Source organism: Tamandua tetradactyla, chromosome 21, assembly GCF_023851605.1.
Source record: "Tamandua tetradactyla isolate mTamTet1 chromosome 21, mTamTet1.pri, whole genome shotgun sequence".
NCBI lineage: Eukaryota > Metazoa > Chordata > Mammalia > Pilosa > Myrmecophagidae > Tamandua > Tamandua tetradactyla.
Window position 1 is genome coordinate 13,771,502 of NC_135347.1, and position 14,896 is coordinate 13,786,397.

Below are 14,896 nucleotides of genomic sequence, written 5' to 3' on the forward strand. Positions count from 1 at the left end.
TAAAACCCTTTCAAGCTTCCGCTTAATTATCACTACTTTTGGAAAGTTTTCCTTCCCCCATGCCCTAGCCCAGTAGAGGTGCTTTGTACCCCTATGGACGTACATTTACGATACCTATGACATTGATCTTGCTTACACACACTGTGTTCCCAGGCCTCATACTGAGCAATAACTATCTGTCGATAGAATGAATTTCTCCATAAATCAACCAATGAGAGAAATACATTGAATGGGGACTTAGAATGTGACCTGGTACTTTTGGCGCTTGGACTGGGTCTTCCAGATTAAGGAATTGAAGCCTGTCCAAAGGACAAAGGAAAATACTTGTTAGCTAAAACGAAACAAAACAAAATAAAATAATAGAATAAAAGTAAACTGATTTAGCCAAAATAAAATAAATCATGATAAACTGATTTTCTGAACCTATATAGGATGGATGCACAGCACCAGTCAGCTTCAAGGACACATATTCCAGCCTAATCCTGAGGATTCAATCTGTAATTCTCAAAAGGAGAACCTTAAGTATATAACACAGATCTACCAACAATGTAAGTCTTCAGACAATTCCTCAAGGACACTCCATAACAAACTAACAAAACTGACACCAAGGGGCTTATATCTTCTGACTAGGGTTCATAATTCAATATACGGTGGGTTGCTCTGGCCATATAGGGCCGGAAGAGAGGCAAAGACCTGTCATGAGATCCAAGAGCACCTGGAAATAATCCCTAGAGTAGGCTAGACTTTGAAGAACTAACCCAGTTGCCAAGAATAAGGCAAGTGGAAAGCCAGACAGGAGCCATGGTTATCAGAAGGCACAGCAGCCTCAGTCATGATTCAGGCAATTGGCTAGGAGGCCTCCAATCAGAAATACTGGGAGTTTGGAGGTCTGACAAAGCCCGGCTCCAGCAAGAAAGAGTCCAGAGTGAGATTAGGGCTGGAATAGGCACAAGATGGGCTAGCACTGCTAGCTGGTGGCAGGAGAAGAAGGCAGAAACAGGCTGGATTGGGGCCAGGGAAACTGACCCTGCTGAGGTGCTGGTCTCTTCAGAGATGGTCAGAAGTGTGAGACCCAGGTAGGAAGAGACTAAAGATAGACTGGGAAGCACAGAATCAGTGGATGCAGTCAATAGATGCTCAGGAAGTCAGAGGGTTAGGAAATGAGGTGAGGATCTTAGTGCAGAATTGCCTTATGGAATTCCACAATAGAGCACAGTGGATTCCACTGGGTCTACAGATGGCATGACGTTCCTAGATCCACGAGCACCTAGAAGCTGTTGAAGCAGTTCTGGAATTTGGGATATTTACCTTGGCAGACACAGAATTGTAACAGAACATTTACAAATATAGTTACTGAATCATTGTCTAAATGCTTTCTAACTTTCTGGTATATTATAATATAGCCAGAAGCAAATATCTGAAACTGTTGTAACTCACTGAACTGTAACCCAGACGCCTTGTATCTTTAATGCTTTCTATGTTTTAAAACTGTATAATCTTGGGTGGTGCAATGGTGGCTCAATGGCAGAATTCTCACCTGCTGTGCCAGAGACCCGGGTTCGATTCCTGGTGCCTGCCCATGCAAAAAACAACACAACAACAACCAAAAAAACCCCCAAAACTTTATAATCTTTATGCTGTGACTGGACAGTAACCAGTCAAACTTATGTCACTGGGATTCACACCTCTGATGTCACTTTTCTTCAGAAAGCTGGAATATAAGGATCCATGAGGCAGTGGCTCTCAAATTTAGTAAGCTTAGAATTACCGCTAAGATTTTATTTTTTTGAATAGGGTATCAAAGTTTAATCTCCTTACATATTCAAATCCTCATTGACAAAACTGTTTTACTTTTCCAGGAGAATTGATACGACTTTGAAGTAAATGCTTATCAGTTTCAAAATGCTTATGTCTGCTCAAATTAAGTAAACACACTAACCCTTCCTTCATTTAATTATTATGAACACTCAACTCAAAAGTTACTGCATAAGTTGAAAGGCAGCTCTAAATCTGTTCACATCAACAAATGTTCAGATGTTCTTCACATTTTTTTTCCAGTTTTTGCAGCCACTTTACAAAATCCTCCATGCTTGGCTCCAATTCTTGGATTTTTAAATGATGTTCATTCATATGCAGTGAGGTATTGATGAGAAAATATGAATCAGATGTCATTGTTTTTTTCCAAAATTTAAGGTTCTTATTTCTAGCTGCTCTAAGGTACTGGAGGCTAAAAGAAATACCAGTATAATGATTCAGCACTCAGATTCATTTGTTAAACCCAATCTTCTCTATATGACTCCACCATCATCTTTCATCTTTCTCCCATTCTCTAGGGGTATTTGGGCTATGCCCATTCTAAATTTTCATGTTGGAAGGGGCTGTCAATAATATGGGATAGGGGGATGGAACTAGTTGATGTTCTGGAAAGGCTGGCCCTTTTGCATTTCAGAATTTATCCGGTTCAGGGACCCATCTGGAGGTTGTAGGTTTCGAAAAGTTACCCAAGTGCATGGAATTTTTGTAGAATCTTATATATTGCCCTAGGTATTCTTTAAGATTGGTAGGAATGGTTTTGTTTTAGTTTGGTTTTGGCAAGTTATTATAGGTAGCAATGTCTAACTGAAGCTTGCATAAGAGTGACCTCCAGAGCAACCTCTTGACTCTATTTGAACTCTGTCAGCCACTGATACCTTATTTGTTACTTCTTTTCCCCCTTTTGGTCAGGATGGCATTATTGATCCCATGCTGCCAGGGAGACTTTAATCCCTGGATGTCATGTCCCACATAGGGGGGAGGGCAATGCTTTCACTGGCAGATTTGGGCTTAGAGAGAGAGAAGCCATGTGAAAACCGAAGAGGCCCTCTGCAGATAATTTTAGGCATACTTATAGGTAGGCTAAGCTTCTCTGCGACACACATAAGCTCCACAAGAGCAAACCTCATGATTAAGGGGTTGGCCTACTAATTTGGGTATCCCTAATGTCTGACACAGTATCAGGTTTCCCTGGTCGTAAAGTTTAATAGTTCCATAATTTTTCTCCCATCCCTCAGGAGACTTTGCCAATTTTTTTTAGATTATCTGCTTAATATACTTTGGGATGTATCCAGGTATACACTAAGTTATACAGGATTAAAGGTCCTCATTCTTATTCTGGGCTCCCTGTGTCTGGATTATTTAAATGATCTATCCAGACAGGTTGAGTTAGATTATGTGCTACAGAAAATTTAGATTCCGGACAAAATAAAGCTTTCTTCTTTTGATCTCAAAGACTAAGTGAAGTTCTAAAATACAGGCACTGTCTTCCCTACCCCTGAATTACCTTAATACTGACCTGATCGGCTACATTCTTATCTCTAAATACCAGGTTATATATCTAAAACAGCCCCTCAAAATCCAGAAATAACAATTACCACTCCGGACTAAATGTGACTACTATAAGAGTTTACAAATCTAGGCCCCAGTTTTCTTACAAGTATTTTTCTAGATGAGATCATACAATATTTGCCCTTTTGTTTCTGGTTTACTTTGCCTCACTAAATGTCCCACAGGTTCATTCACATTGTTGCATGCCTCACGACTTTATTTCTTTTTGTAGCAGCACCATGTTCGATCATATGTTTACACCAATGTTCCCTCTAGAATTTGTTAAAAACGCAGTCTCTAGTACTTTACATGAGAACTAGTAAATCTGAATCTTGGAGAGTGTGTCCCATGAATCTTCATTTTTGACACATTTCTAGATGGTTCTCAAAGCTTGAGACCTATGGATCATAGCCTAAGAAAAAGTAATGTAGAGGCCAGTTCTACAGCAGGAAGAAGAGATAGATTTTTCATCTTATATTTGATCAAGTGAAATCTGCTCTGATTAAGTTCACTCTTGTTGGCCCAGGTATGATTGTAATAGAATTTGTGAGAGATGTGGTCAGTTGCATTGCACAATAATTGATAAAAAATGAGATAAGGTGGATAGATACAGAGGCTGGATACTTTCCATACACCTTGGGCAGACTGGGGCTGAGGCCAAAAAATTACTGGTGAGGCTGGAGCTGTCCTGGTTGGTTGGATGGACACCTATAGCAGGAATGGGCATTCAATCAGGGTCATGGACAGAGGTTAGGACAGGCGAAAACCGAGACTGAAAGATGCAGTTAAAGTCATTGACACTTAGGGGTCACTTCCATCTGTTTTTGATGTTCTGATAGGAATTTGCTGACAGTGGCTTTGTATCTGATGCTGACCTCCTTCTTTCGTCCTACTCCTGGGAGGCTCTTTTAAGCTGTAAAGGATCCTTTCCCTTAATATAGGTCTTCTGTACCCAAGTTACCAAGGACATCCTCATCTTTCTTAAACCTTGTGCTTATGTGCCAGAATGGCTGAACAATCTTTCGGTGGGCTGGAGTGGGATGTGACTGCTCACAGGGAGTGGAAACAGGTTCCAGTGAATCTTCAGAAGCTTTCTCATCCATTACTCCTTGATAGATTGAGTGAGGTGCTCTGGCTTTGACTGTTTCAGGAAAGGAGATAACAAACAAAAGAAACAGAAACTTTAACCATGCAGGATTTCTAGGGTTTGTGACAATTTGATGAATAAAGTGATAGCACCACTCTTATACCAAACAGAGAGACTGTCAAGGATCATTTGATCAGAATTGGGTGACCAAGTTGCTGCCTCCTCATCTTGTATGTTCAGGGAAGCAAGGAGAGACTAGTTCAAAATACATGAGGAAAGCTGGAAATCTCCCTACTAAAAGAATTCTGTCCTGCCTATGTCTGCAATTTTAAGATCCACTTGGATAAATAAGTTTCCTTTTTAAAATGCCAGTACTCCAAGGAAGTATTCTTACTTTAAGCATATTGCTTTAATTGGATGGCACCCTAAAAAAGAGGTGAATTCTGGTTAAGCTACAGAAATAGGCAATGGTGTATTATCATGCGCTTTGAGGGAGGGGACAGGGAGCTTTGTATATTCAGAAGGCAACCTTGGATATCACCCCATACCTGGCAGGGAAGAAGAAAGGAGCTACCCCAGGTTTTTTTGGGTTTTTTTAGCCCCTGCCTTCCGGAGAGCCACTCCCTTCCTCACCACTGATTTTTGGTTTGGCCTACTCCCACTAATTCTTTATGATCTAATTTAGCCATCTCTTCCTTCCAGACTTGCCCAAGCAGAGTTAGCAGCTCTGTTCTTTGGGATCTCACAATTGTTTGTATATAGATTTTACTCTGATCTGTTTATAGCTATATTTCTCCCACAGACTACGAATTTCTTGAAAGCAGAGATCATATCATATCCCATCTTGTATCCTGAGCATCTAACACAGTACTGTTTCAGTTTGCTAATGTTGCTGGAATGCACGATACCAGAAATGGATTGATTTTATAAAGGGGATTTATTAAGTTACAAGTCACAATTCTAAGGCCATGAAAGTGTTCAAATTAAGGCACCAACAAGAGGATACCTTCACTCAAGAAAGGCCGATTGCATCCCAGTTTCTCTGTCACATGGGAAAATACATGGCAATGTCTGCCTTCCTTCTCTTCCAGCTTCTGGTTTCAAACAGCTCTCTCAGCAGTGTCAAACATCGGTGTTTGAGCTTCCTCCAAAATGTCCTTCTTTTAAAGGACTCCAGTGAGCAGACTTAGACCCACCTTGAATAGGCAGGGCCACATGTCATGGAAACAACATAATCAAAAGGTCCTACCTACAATTAAGTGGGTCATTATCTCCATGGAAACAACCTCATTAAAAGGTCCCACCCAACACAGGTCTGCCCCCACAAGATTGGATTAGAAGAACATGGCTTTTCTGAGGGTACATAACAACTTTAAACCAGCACAGGTACAAAATAGGATTCAATATCCATTGACACAATGAATAAAGTTATGATAATTAAGATACTTCACCTAGACTAAGCAAATTACCTATGTTAATAAAATGAGCTTATATAAAAGTAAGACATTTCTAAACAGTGTCAGGACCATAGACACGGCTATGCTATTTTTGTGTAACTTTTATCTTCATTAAAATAGGTTTCTTTCATACTTCTGTAAATCAAACTTGTTGTCCAATTAGTTACTCAAATGTAGAGGTATTTTTTTTCTTCATCCTGGCCTTTGCCCAAATTAGATCAAATTAACAAAGTTTACCAAAGCCATACAAGCAAACTGTTTCATTGAGGGTTCTGATTTAGAAACCAGCAGGAAGTAGATATGTGAAAATCCCTAGAAACAATATTGTACCAAGAATACTCTACTACTAATTACAGGGGATCACATGGACCCAAAAATCTCAAGTGTGGCCACGCAAATTTAGGAAAATTTGACATACCATTTTGCACATACCACACTAGCAAGAATTAAAAAAAAAAACTGTCCCAGGAGGGACAAGTTTCAGTAATTCAGCATACCCCCTTGATGCTGTATATGGCAGATTGGCCTAGCTCTTCAGGAAAGCAGTGTGATGATATGTATTAGAAAGTAAAAATGTGTTCCATAGTCCCAATCCTGGAAATTTACCCCAATGTAACACATGAACAGAAAAAAAAACAATTTATACACCTGAAAATGTTCATTATTATAATAATAAGGGTGCTCCTTCTCTGCTGGCCTATTTTTTTCCCCACCAGCCTTTTCAGGTTTGGGATGTATTCCCTCTGGGCTTACATTGATTGGGGGAGGGCCTCACAGGGACATGCCCTCACAGTGAGCCAAAAAAGGCAGAGGTGAAGCCTCAGACGTGGCAAGGCTGATGAGTCAGAGCTCTGGATGCAAAGTTCCCCTCACGGGTTGACTGGCAAAAGTCTTAACTCCTCCCAGTAGTTCCTCTTTCTGTATGCCATCTCCTGGGCACTCATTCAAATGAGAAATTCAGAGGCTCCTTCTTCTCCCTTCCCCCTTTTCTAGTCCTTTGGCTCCCACATAAACCATCTGCAAACTCCCTAAAACTTGAGCCCACGATTGTTCTTGTTATACTCCCAAAAGCATTCTGAAGCTTTCAGGAAGACAGTAATTGCTGATTAAACCAGAGTTCAAAGCCCTAGCAACTAAACCGAACCAAACCAAACACAAAACAAAAATCTTGTCTCCCCCATTCATAGAGGGTAGAGAGGAGCTGGGTGTTGACTTCTCAAACTTTTCATTGCACGTTTAAGTAGTTGTAAAGGATGCAGTTTCCTGCATTCATAAAAAATGACATTTTAAAATAAGTCACTCAAATGAATTCACTGAAATGTAAATACTATAGCAATTATGTCACTTCCAAATATTTCAAAAAGACATGAACAGAAAATAAGATGAACCCAGTGCAGAGAGAGGGTCACATATCAGCTCAGCCTTCAGCCCAGGGTCACCGGGCCCCACGGTCCAGACAAGAAGGAGCTTACAGTCTACAAGCACACCCCAGTAGTTGAAACAGATCCCAAGACATTTAAATCATCAGAGCATTAATCCTCAAGGTAGAATCTCTCTGAGAAACCTTATTAAACATGGCTTTAGATCTCAAAACCTCCTTTCAACGTGAGTCATCCAGGAGTGATCCTGGGTCAGAAAATCTAGAGCTTGAACACACCCAAAGATCTGGTATCCAGAAGGAAGAGGTTGAGTTCCAGAGCACTCAGCTCAGCTCATTTCAAAGTGGTAATAATTCATGTGCAAGGCAGGAAATGCAAAGACCCCATAAGCTTTTTTTTTTCACTCATGGCTGCAGCCAGAAAAACACACCAAGGATGAAATCATTTCTCAGTTGGTCTGGAACAGTTTATGCTGAATGGACACAACAGAAACAGGTCCTCTTTGAAAAAGAAATGGGATTCAAGTGGAAAAATTCATGGAAGACTTGACTGATGATTGCATGAATCCACCTGGTTTTGTCCATGCCCACATGCATGGACAGGAAGCCATCTTTTCTGAGAATATGCCCTTAAGGGAAGTAATTATTCATCTCACAGGACAGTTGCTAGCAGAAACCCCAACAGGGCAGAGCATGAGAAAACCCTGCCACTATGCCCAAGATACTCCCCTGCAAGCAGGACCAGGAGATGAAAATAAAGAAGACAGCAGCAACACTTCTGTGAAAACCACTCAAGTAAAAGACAATGTTACTAGTCGAGGTAATCAAGTACCTTCCCCAATTATCATCCAGGAAGAAAATTTCCCTAAGTCTGAAGAGGGAGCTATTTCTTGGGAGAACACTCTTAATTCCCGCAAAGCAGAGCCTGGCTCCTCCAGATTCCTGAAAGGATCCCTAGGAGGACCCTCTTATCAAGATGTCTCCATGGAGGTGGAACCACAATTTCTCCCCACGCCAGAACAATTGACCCCTGAGCCTGTCCCTTCCCAATCTACCTGTGGTAGTTAGATTCAGTTGACAAGTTGGCCAGGTGAAGGCACCTAGTTCTGTTGCTGTGGACATGAGCCAATGGTACGTGAACCTCATCTGCAGTCAGCTAGGAGGCGTGCCTGCTGCAATGAATGATGTTTGACTTAATTGGCTGGTGCTTAAATGAGAGAGCACAATGAAGCACAGCCCAAGCAGCTCAGCATACCTCATCTCAGCACTGGCAGCTCAGCCCAGGCCTTTGGAAATGCAAAAAGAAATCACCCCGGGGAAAGTTGTTGGAACCCAGAGGCCTGGAGAGTAGGCCAGCAGAGACCACCCTGTCCCTTCCCACATAAGAAAGAACCTCAGTCGAAAGTTAGCTGCCTTTCCTCTGAAGAACTAACAAAATAAATCCCCTTTTATTAAAAGCCAATCTGTCTCTGGTGTGTTGCATTCCAGCAGCTAGTAAACTAGAATGCCACCCGTGAGCCTATCCCTACTGACCAAAGCAATGAGAGAAAAAAACAGGTGTGGGGTAAACCAAGAGAGATTCCATGGTCCCCACAATTCATTCTGAGGATTGTCTCAGGATCTTTAGATATTTTTCTCAACTAGATGCCCACCAGAGAAGACCTAGGAATGATAGAACATTTGTGCTGAGTGTCACAAAGGTTTCTTCAGTAACCAGACTTACAAGTGCACCAAAAGATTCACGCAGTGGAGAAGCACATGTGGAAAATTCTTCAGCTACAAAACCAACCTGCCGGCTCACTAGAGAATCCACACCAGAGAGAAGACATATGTGTGTTTCCTTTGCCAGAAAAGCTACCGCCAGTCATCCAAGTACCACTGCCATCTGCGGACCCACCAGAAAATTAATCTCTAAGGCGACTCTGCCTCACCAGAAGCTTCCCCAGCTACTGTCCCCACATCCGACACATATATATGTATATGTATAAACATTTATATGCACATCCTTGAATATTTCCATTGTTTTCAACATAACATAGACGTCAATTACTAATCATGCTTTCTATTTAATGTCTCATTCCTCCAGATGTAAGTTCCACGAGGGCAGGGAATTTGACATTTTGTTTACTTATGTATCACGGTAGCTAGAAGAGTGGTTGACATTTAACATGACCCATAAATACCTGTTGAATTAATGAATGAATCCATAAAAAAAAAGATATGAACAAACTCTTTTTTACTTATAGGTTATTTTACATGATTTATTTTTCTTTTCATACCTAAAATTCCATTCCACATCCCCACCCCTCTGGTGTATATCTTAATTCAATACATTTTTGTGTTTGAATGTGTTTTATCAACCACTTTATTATATTTCTCTGTAGTAAAAATGTATATAAATTTAAAATTTAAATTTCTTATGATTAAAACACTGTAAGTGCTAAAAATGTTTGCTTCTGGATTCAAGTATCATTACATTTATTAGTAATAATCAAGAACTTAAAACAATATAAAATACACATTTTTATAATTATTAAATATGTGATTTTTTACAATTAGGACATTCATTTGTTGTTAAATACTAATTGTTACTAAATAAGACAGAGTTCATCCTCAAAGTTTTCTCAATTTTTCATTTATATAAATTCTAAGAAAATATCTTCACCTTTATAAGTAGATGGCTGTAAGGAGTTCTGTTATTATATAGATGTCATTCAATTCTTTGAACTCCTTCCAAGTTGTATGCCTAAACTCGCTTAGTGATCTTTAGCTTATCCTCTGTTGAAGGCAATGATTTGAAATCATCCAACTTGCAAAAAAATTTAGTTACTCAGTCATCAGGATTATACATTTCTTCAATACAGTCAGTATTTTCAATTGATAAAGGACTGACAACGTTTGCCTGAGGTTTTCACATCCAGAATTCTCAGTGAATGAGAGGTATGCCTTTCTTGTAAAGTGGGAGATACAGGATTATTGTGAAAAAAGATGGAAATGAATGAGGGAGCTACCTCGAATACAGTTCTTTACTAGCAGATCAATTTTAGGAAAGAATACACAGGCAAGTTGACCATTCAGAAACTGGTAACCTTAAAACAAACTGTCCACCTTCCCTACCCCTTGAAAAATCTTCACATACCTTCTGGGAGTTGCCAGGAGTTCAAACACCTCAGTTTGAAGATCGCTGATGCAAATGTTTACATCATCTTATTGCAATTAGATGAGAGAGGCGGTCAGCTTAGGTTAGGCCTTGGTTGGGACACGATACACTGGAGCTTATATCCTGGGGTGTAGAACTGGCATCTATATACTAGGGATAAAACAGCCAGTCCTCTTGGTTGATTATTATTATTTTTTTAATAGACAGCTGCTCTTGTCCTTTATTTTGTTTTTTTTTCCTTTTTTCTTTGTTTGCATGAGCAGGCATCGGGAATCGAACCTGGGTCACCAGCATGGCATGGCAGGTGAGAACTCTGCCTGCTGAGCTATCGTGGCCCGCCCTATGCTGTTCTTTTAAATTTTATTCTCTGTGGTTCTAATTTTAACTTCAATTTTGAAGTACTAAAGTTGAGCCTATGTATTGCCTGCCTAATTAAAAGAAATACTATGTCCCACTTAAACATGATTATTAAGGGTGCAAAAACATGGAAAATGTTTAGAGTACAGTAAGGGAAAAATCAAACTATATAGTTGTACGAAAATTACTATTTCAATTTTGCAAAATTACAACTTTCTGGAGAAATCCTATATGTGATTATGCAAAAATAATGAAGTTGAATGTGATTTTTGAAAAATTATCTTCAATGTTGCATGGCTTATAAAATAATAACGATTGTCTTTAAAATGTTGAGGGTCAGATAACTTGTCTACTCAGGTATTCTCTTTCTGCAAGTGAAACCACGGAATTATTTGGTGAGTTTAAATTCCTTGAAATAGTGCTCAAGAGGCTGAATATCCGTTTTTCAAAAACTATATGCTCCCATCATGGTTCATTACGGGTGTCATTCCCCAACATATTTATATTCTTCTTTAACCTAGTTTTATACTTCCCATGTCTCAACGTTAAGAATTTCAGAAATTTATTTTTTTGCCGCACGAAGCGGTACTTTTTTCAATCACATTAACTTCTCAGCTTTCTTTCACGTCCTGATTATTTTTTTTAATTCAAGGAGTTCAAGAACTCCACCTTGTTTCCCTTATACTGCTCTTAGGTTTTATTATTTCCTCGTAGTCTTTATATTTTTGGAGTCGCTATTTAAAAAGCGTCAGTCATATTTGGTAGCTTCCAAAACTAATCTCATTTTCTGAACTTTGTTTCTTGTGCGCGGTTTTTGCTTTCGCGTCTAATTACGAGCTCGGGGTATTCCAGGGCCCACTAAAGTAAGAAGAGAAGAAGCTAGCCTGGGAGTGTGTCTGTGCCTAAGAGCAATACTACCTACTCCGTCCCTTGGGGCTGTGGAGTAGGATCCAAACGCCCGAGAAACCAGCCCTCTGAAAGGGCGCCAAAGCTCGGGAGACTTACAGTGAGAAAGCCGGAAAGCGCGCGAGATCACGGCCGTCGCTCTCCACTGACCTCGGGCAGCGCGGTCCGGCCCCGTGCTGACTCCGCCCCTCGTGCCCTGACTCCCGGTCGTGTCGCACGCAGGCGCGCCCTCTGCAGACCTCGCGGCCCCGCCCCCTCCCTTCCCCCTCCCCCTCTCCCCTCCTCCTCCTCCCCCTCCCCTCCTCCTCCCCCCCCCTCCCTTCCTCCTCCCCTCCTCCCCCCCTCTCCCTTCCTCCCGCTCTGCGCCTTCCTCCCTGGGCCGCGCCGCGCCGCCCAGCCTTGCCCCGCCCCTAGGCGGTTGCTCGCGGCGGCCGCCGCCCTCCCTCAGCCCAATGGCTAGGCTGGCGCGTCAGTGATGTGAACCAGCTCTCAGGCTTGTCCAGCCCCTGGCCGCAGCCTCTTACACCATCCGCCGCGGCAGGCGCTGCAACCGCTGCAGCCTGAGTACACTGGGGAGGGCGGGAGACAGCTCGGTGGGGCGGGGCGAGCGGCGCGGCCAAATTTATTCCTGTGGGGCGCGGGGTATGGAGGAGCTTCGCGGCCGCAGGCGGAGCAAGGCGGCCCGGGCGGCGGCGGTGGCGGGGACAACGGTTTCCATTTGAAGGGGGTGGCCCGAGCTCGAGCGGCCGGCGGAGGCGGGGAGACTAGCCCCCAGGCAGGTATTGGTCACGGCGACCTGCTCGGGCCCCGGCCTGCGGCCTGAGGCGCCCGCGGAAGTCCGGGCGGGAAGGACCGGTGACCCCGGAGCGGAAGACGGCCAGTGGGCTGGAAGCCGTAGGCTTGTCGGCCGGTCCAGGGAGTCGTAGCCAGTCTCCCGGAGCTTGGGGAGGGACTCCCCTTGTCTGGAGAAGGTAGAGGTGAAGGCTGTGTAGGGGCGACTGGTTTGGGGGACCCGGCGATGCCTTGATGGGGGGTGGGGCAAAAAAGGGGCGGTGAAGTTAATATCTGGAAGGCAGCCGGATTTTTTGAGATCCTCGAGTAGTTTTAAAGGAAAGGGAAGCTTTTCTGGTGCGGTTTTTGGCGTTAGTTGGCCGAGGTTTGGTGTCCGGCCTTTGGGTTACTTCTCTAAACCCATTCTGGCCGTAATGAGGCCTTCCAGCCTCGCGCCCTTGGCCCGCTCTGTTTTGCAGATGCGAGGAAGCGAAACATTTCTTAGCCCGCGCCTCTCGCCTCTTGCCTCTTTCGTTTGTACTCTCTGGGCGTGTGCAAAGCAAAACCAGAACAAAGCTTGTCTAGTTGGAGCTGGAGGCGAGAAAACCGGTTGCCTATCGTGTTTAAATTTTCCTTAGGAAAGAGGCTGCCTCCCACCAAAACATTTGTGTCTGTGTGTAATTCTCCCTTCCCATCGTTCGGGGCGGGGTGGGGGTGGGGGGTGGGCGACGCCACGGAGTAGTCCTTAAAGGATTGTTGTTTTTCCTCCTCGCAGAAGTAGAAAACCTAATTAGTATTTTTGCCTTTACCTATGGAAAATTCACAATTGCTAATATACTTTTTTTCTCCCCCCTTTGCTCTAGTTTGGTCATCTGGTTGTCAGATGTTGGAAGCAATAGGACAGAACACACTCTCCGTGGTTATATATCTGTTTCGGGGTGCAGTGATTAACATTGAACCTTGGTTACTGTGTCGATAGAGTTAAGCTGGATCGTTGCTTTGAAAGATAAAGTATAGTCTCTCAGCTGGACATAAATGGATCTAAAGACAGCAGTTTTTAACGCAGCTCGGGATGGCAAACTCCGACTTCTCACCAAGTTGTTGGCAAGCAAATCCAAAGAGGAGGTTTCCTCCTTGATCTCTGAAAAAACAAATGGGGCCACACCACTCCTGATGGCAGCCAGGTATGGGCACCTTGACATGGTGGAATTCCTCCTAGACCAGTGCAGTGCTTCCATAGAAGTCGGGGGCTCAGTGAATTTTGATGGCGAAACCATTGAGGGGGCTCCCCCTTTATGGGCCGCATCTGCTGCAGGACATCTGAAAGTTGTCCAGTCTTTGTTAAATCATGGAGCATCTGTCAACAACACCACTTTAACCAATTCAACTCCTCTTCGAGCTGCCTGTTTTGATGGCCACCTGGAAATAGTGAAGTACCTTGTAGAACACAAAGCTGATTTGGAAGTCTCAAACCGACATGGGCATACGTGCTTGATGATTTCATGTTACAAAGGACATAAAGAGATTGCTCAGTATTTACTTGAAAAGGGGGCAGATGTTAATAGAAAAAGTGTTAAAGGTGAGTTCAGCTTTGTCATTTTTATTTTTAAATATTTACCACTTAAATACTGCTTACTACTTATTATTGCTTAGTATTAGTGCTTGGTATTACTTCGTACTGCTTACTTACGAGCACTGTGTTGAGTAAGCCAACATTGACAGACCTGTTTTGATTAAGTAACCCTTCCAGTATAACCTTGTTGAATGTTTCTTTAAATTTGATAATATGTTGAACAAGTGTGATTATAGACCTCATTCACTACTTTAAGCAGCATTTTTCTTTTCTTTTTTATTTTATTTGAAGTAACTTACAACTCCTGGGAAATGGGTTCCCCCAAAATTATAGCACATGTTAGTAGCAGTTGATAGGAATTCTTAGGCTTGTATTCAGTCAACTTGGAAATATATTTACATATAGTAAATTTTCTTCACTTTATTTTTTTTAGAGCAGTCTTAGAGTAGGAACTACTATTTTAGTTAGTCATTATCTGGTTTGTCCTAGGTAGGCATTTTATTTGTAATTCTGTGAGGGAAGACTTAAGCCAGACCCACCTGGAAAGATTAATATAAATGGAAAAGGAGAAAAATCTTTCATTTTTTCCATATTTATTGTGTGGCCAATAGAAAATCCTTTTATATAGAACCTACTAAAGATTCTTTAGTAGAGAGAAAACAGATTTTTAAAACCTACTTCCATACTGAGATAGCAAAACAAGGACTAGATTAAACAAATGTGGATTTGTTGGCTAGCAGCAATGTAAACACATTTGTCTAGAAAAGCTCAGGTTTGCACTTGTGTAAAATTTTCATTTAAAGAAGCAAATGATAGGTTAGAATTTTTTAACTTAAAATCTGCT

General features: G+C 42.1%; 1 protein-coding gene, 1 long non-coding RNA gene and 1 pseudogene across 5 annotated transcripts in view; 2 read left to right on the plus strand and 1 right to left on the minus strand.

Moving 5' to 3' along the window:
- Positions 1–614: 614 nt before the first annotated feature.
- Positions 615–11,897, minus strand: LOC143665481 (uncharacterized). Its single transcript, XR_013166998.1, has 3 exons — positions 11,808–11,897; positions 10,425–10,595; positions 615–4,504 (listed from the first exon to the last, which is right to left on the minus strand). It is a non-coding gene; the product is annotated as an uncharacterized LOC143665481 (long non-coding RNA).
- On the plus strand, positions 7,458–8,353 carry LOC143665746 (zinc finger and SCAN domain-containing protein 4-like; annotated as a pseudogene).
- A 190-nt stretch (positions 11,898–12,087) lies between the features above and the next one.
- FEM1C (fem-1 homolog C) overlaps positions 12,088–14,896 on the plus strand; it is a 29,778-nt gene continuing 26,969 nt past the window's right edge. Inside the window, exons 1-2 of one of the 4 annotated variants that reach the window (XM_077138913.1) lie at positions 12,088–12,487; positions 13,343–14,058. In XM_077138913.1, the coding sequence (XP_076995028.1) occupies positions 13,515–14,058 (544 nt within the window). In that variant the 5' untranslated portion in view covers positions 12,088–12,487; positions 13,343–13,514. Of the gene's footprint in view, positions 12,488–12,531; positions 12,686–13,342; positions 14,059–14,896 lie in introns of those variants that run through there. The other 3 variants (XM_077138914.1, XM_077138916.1, XM_077138915.1) reach the window with 3 other exon arrangements.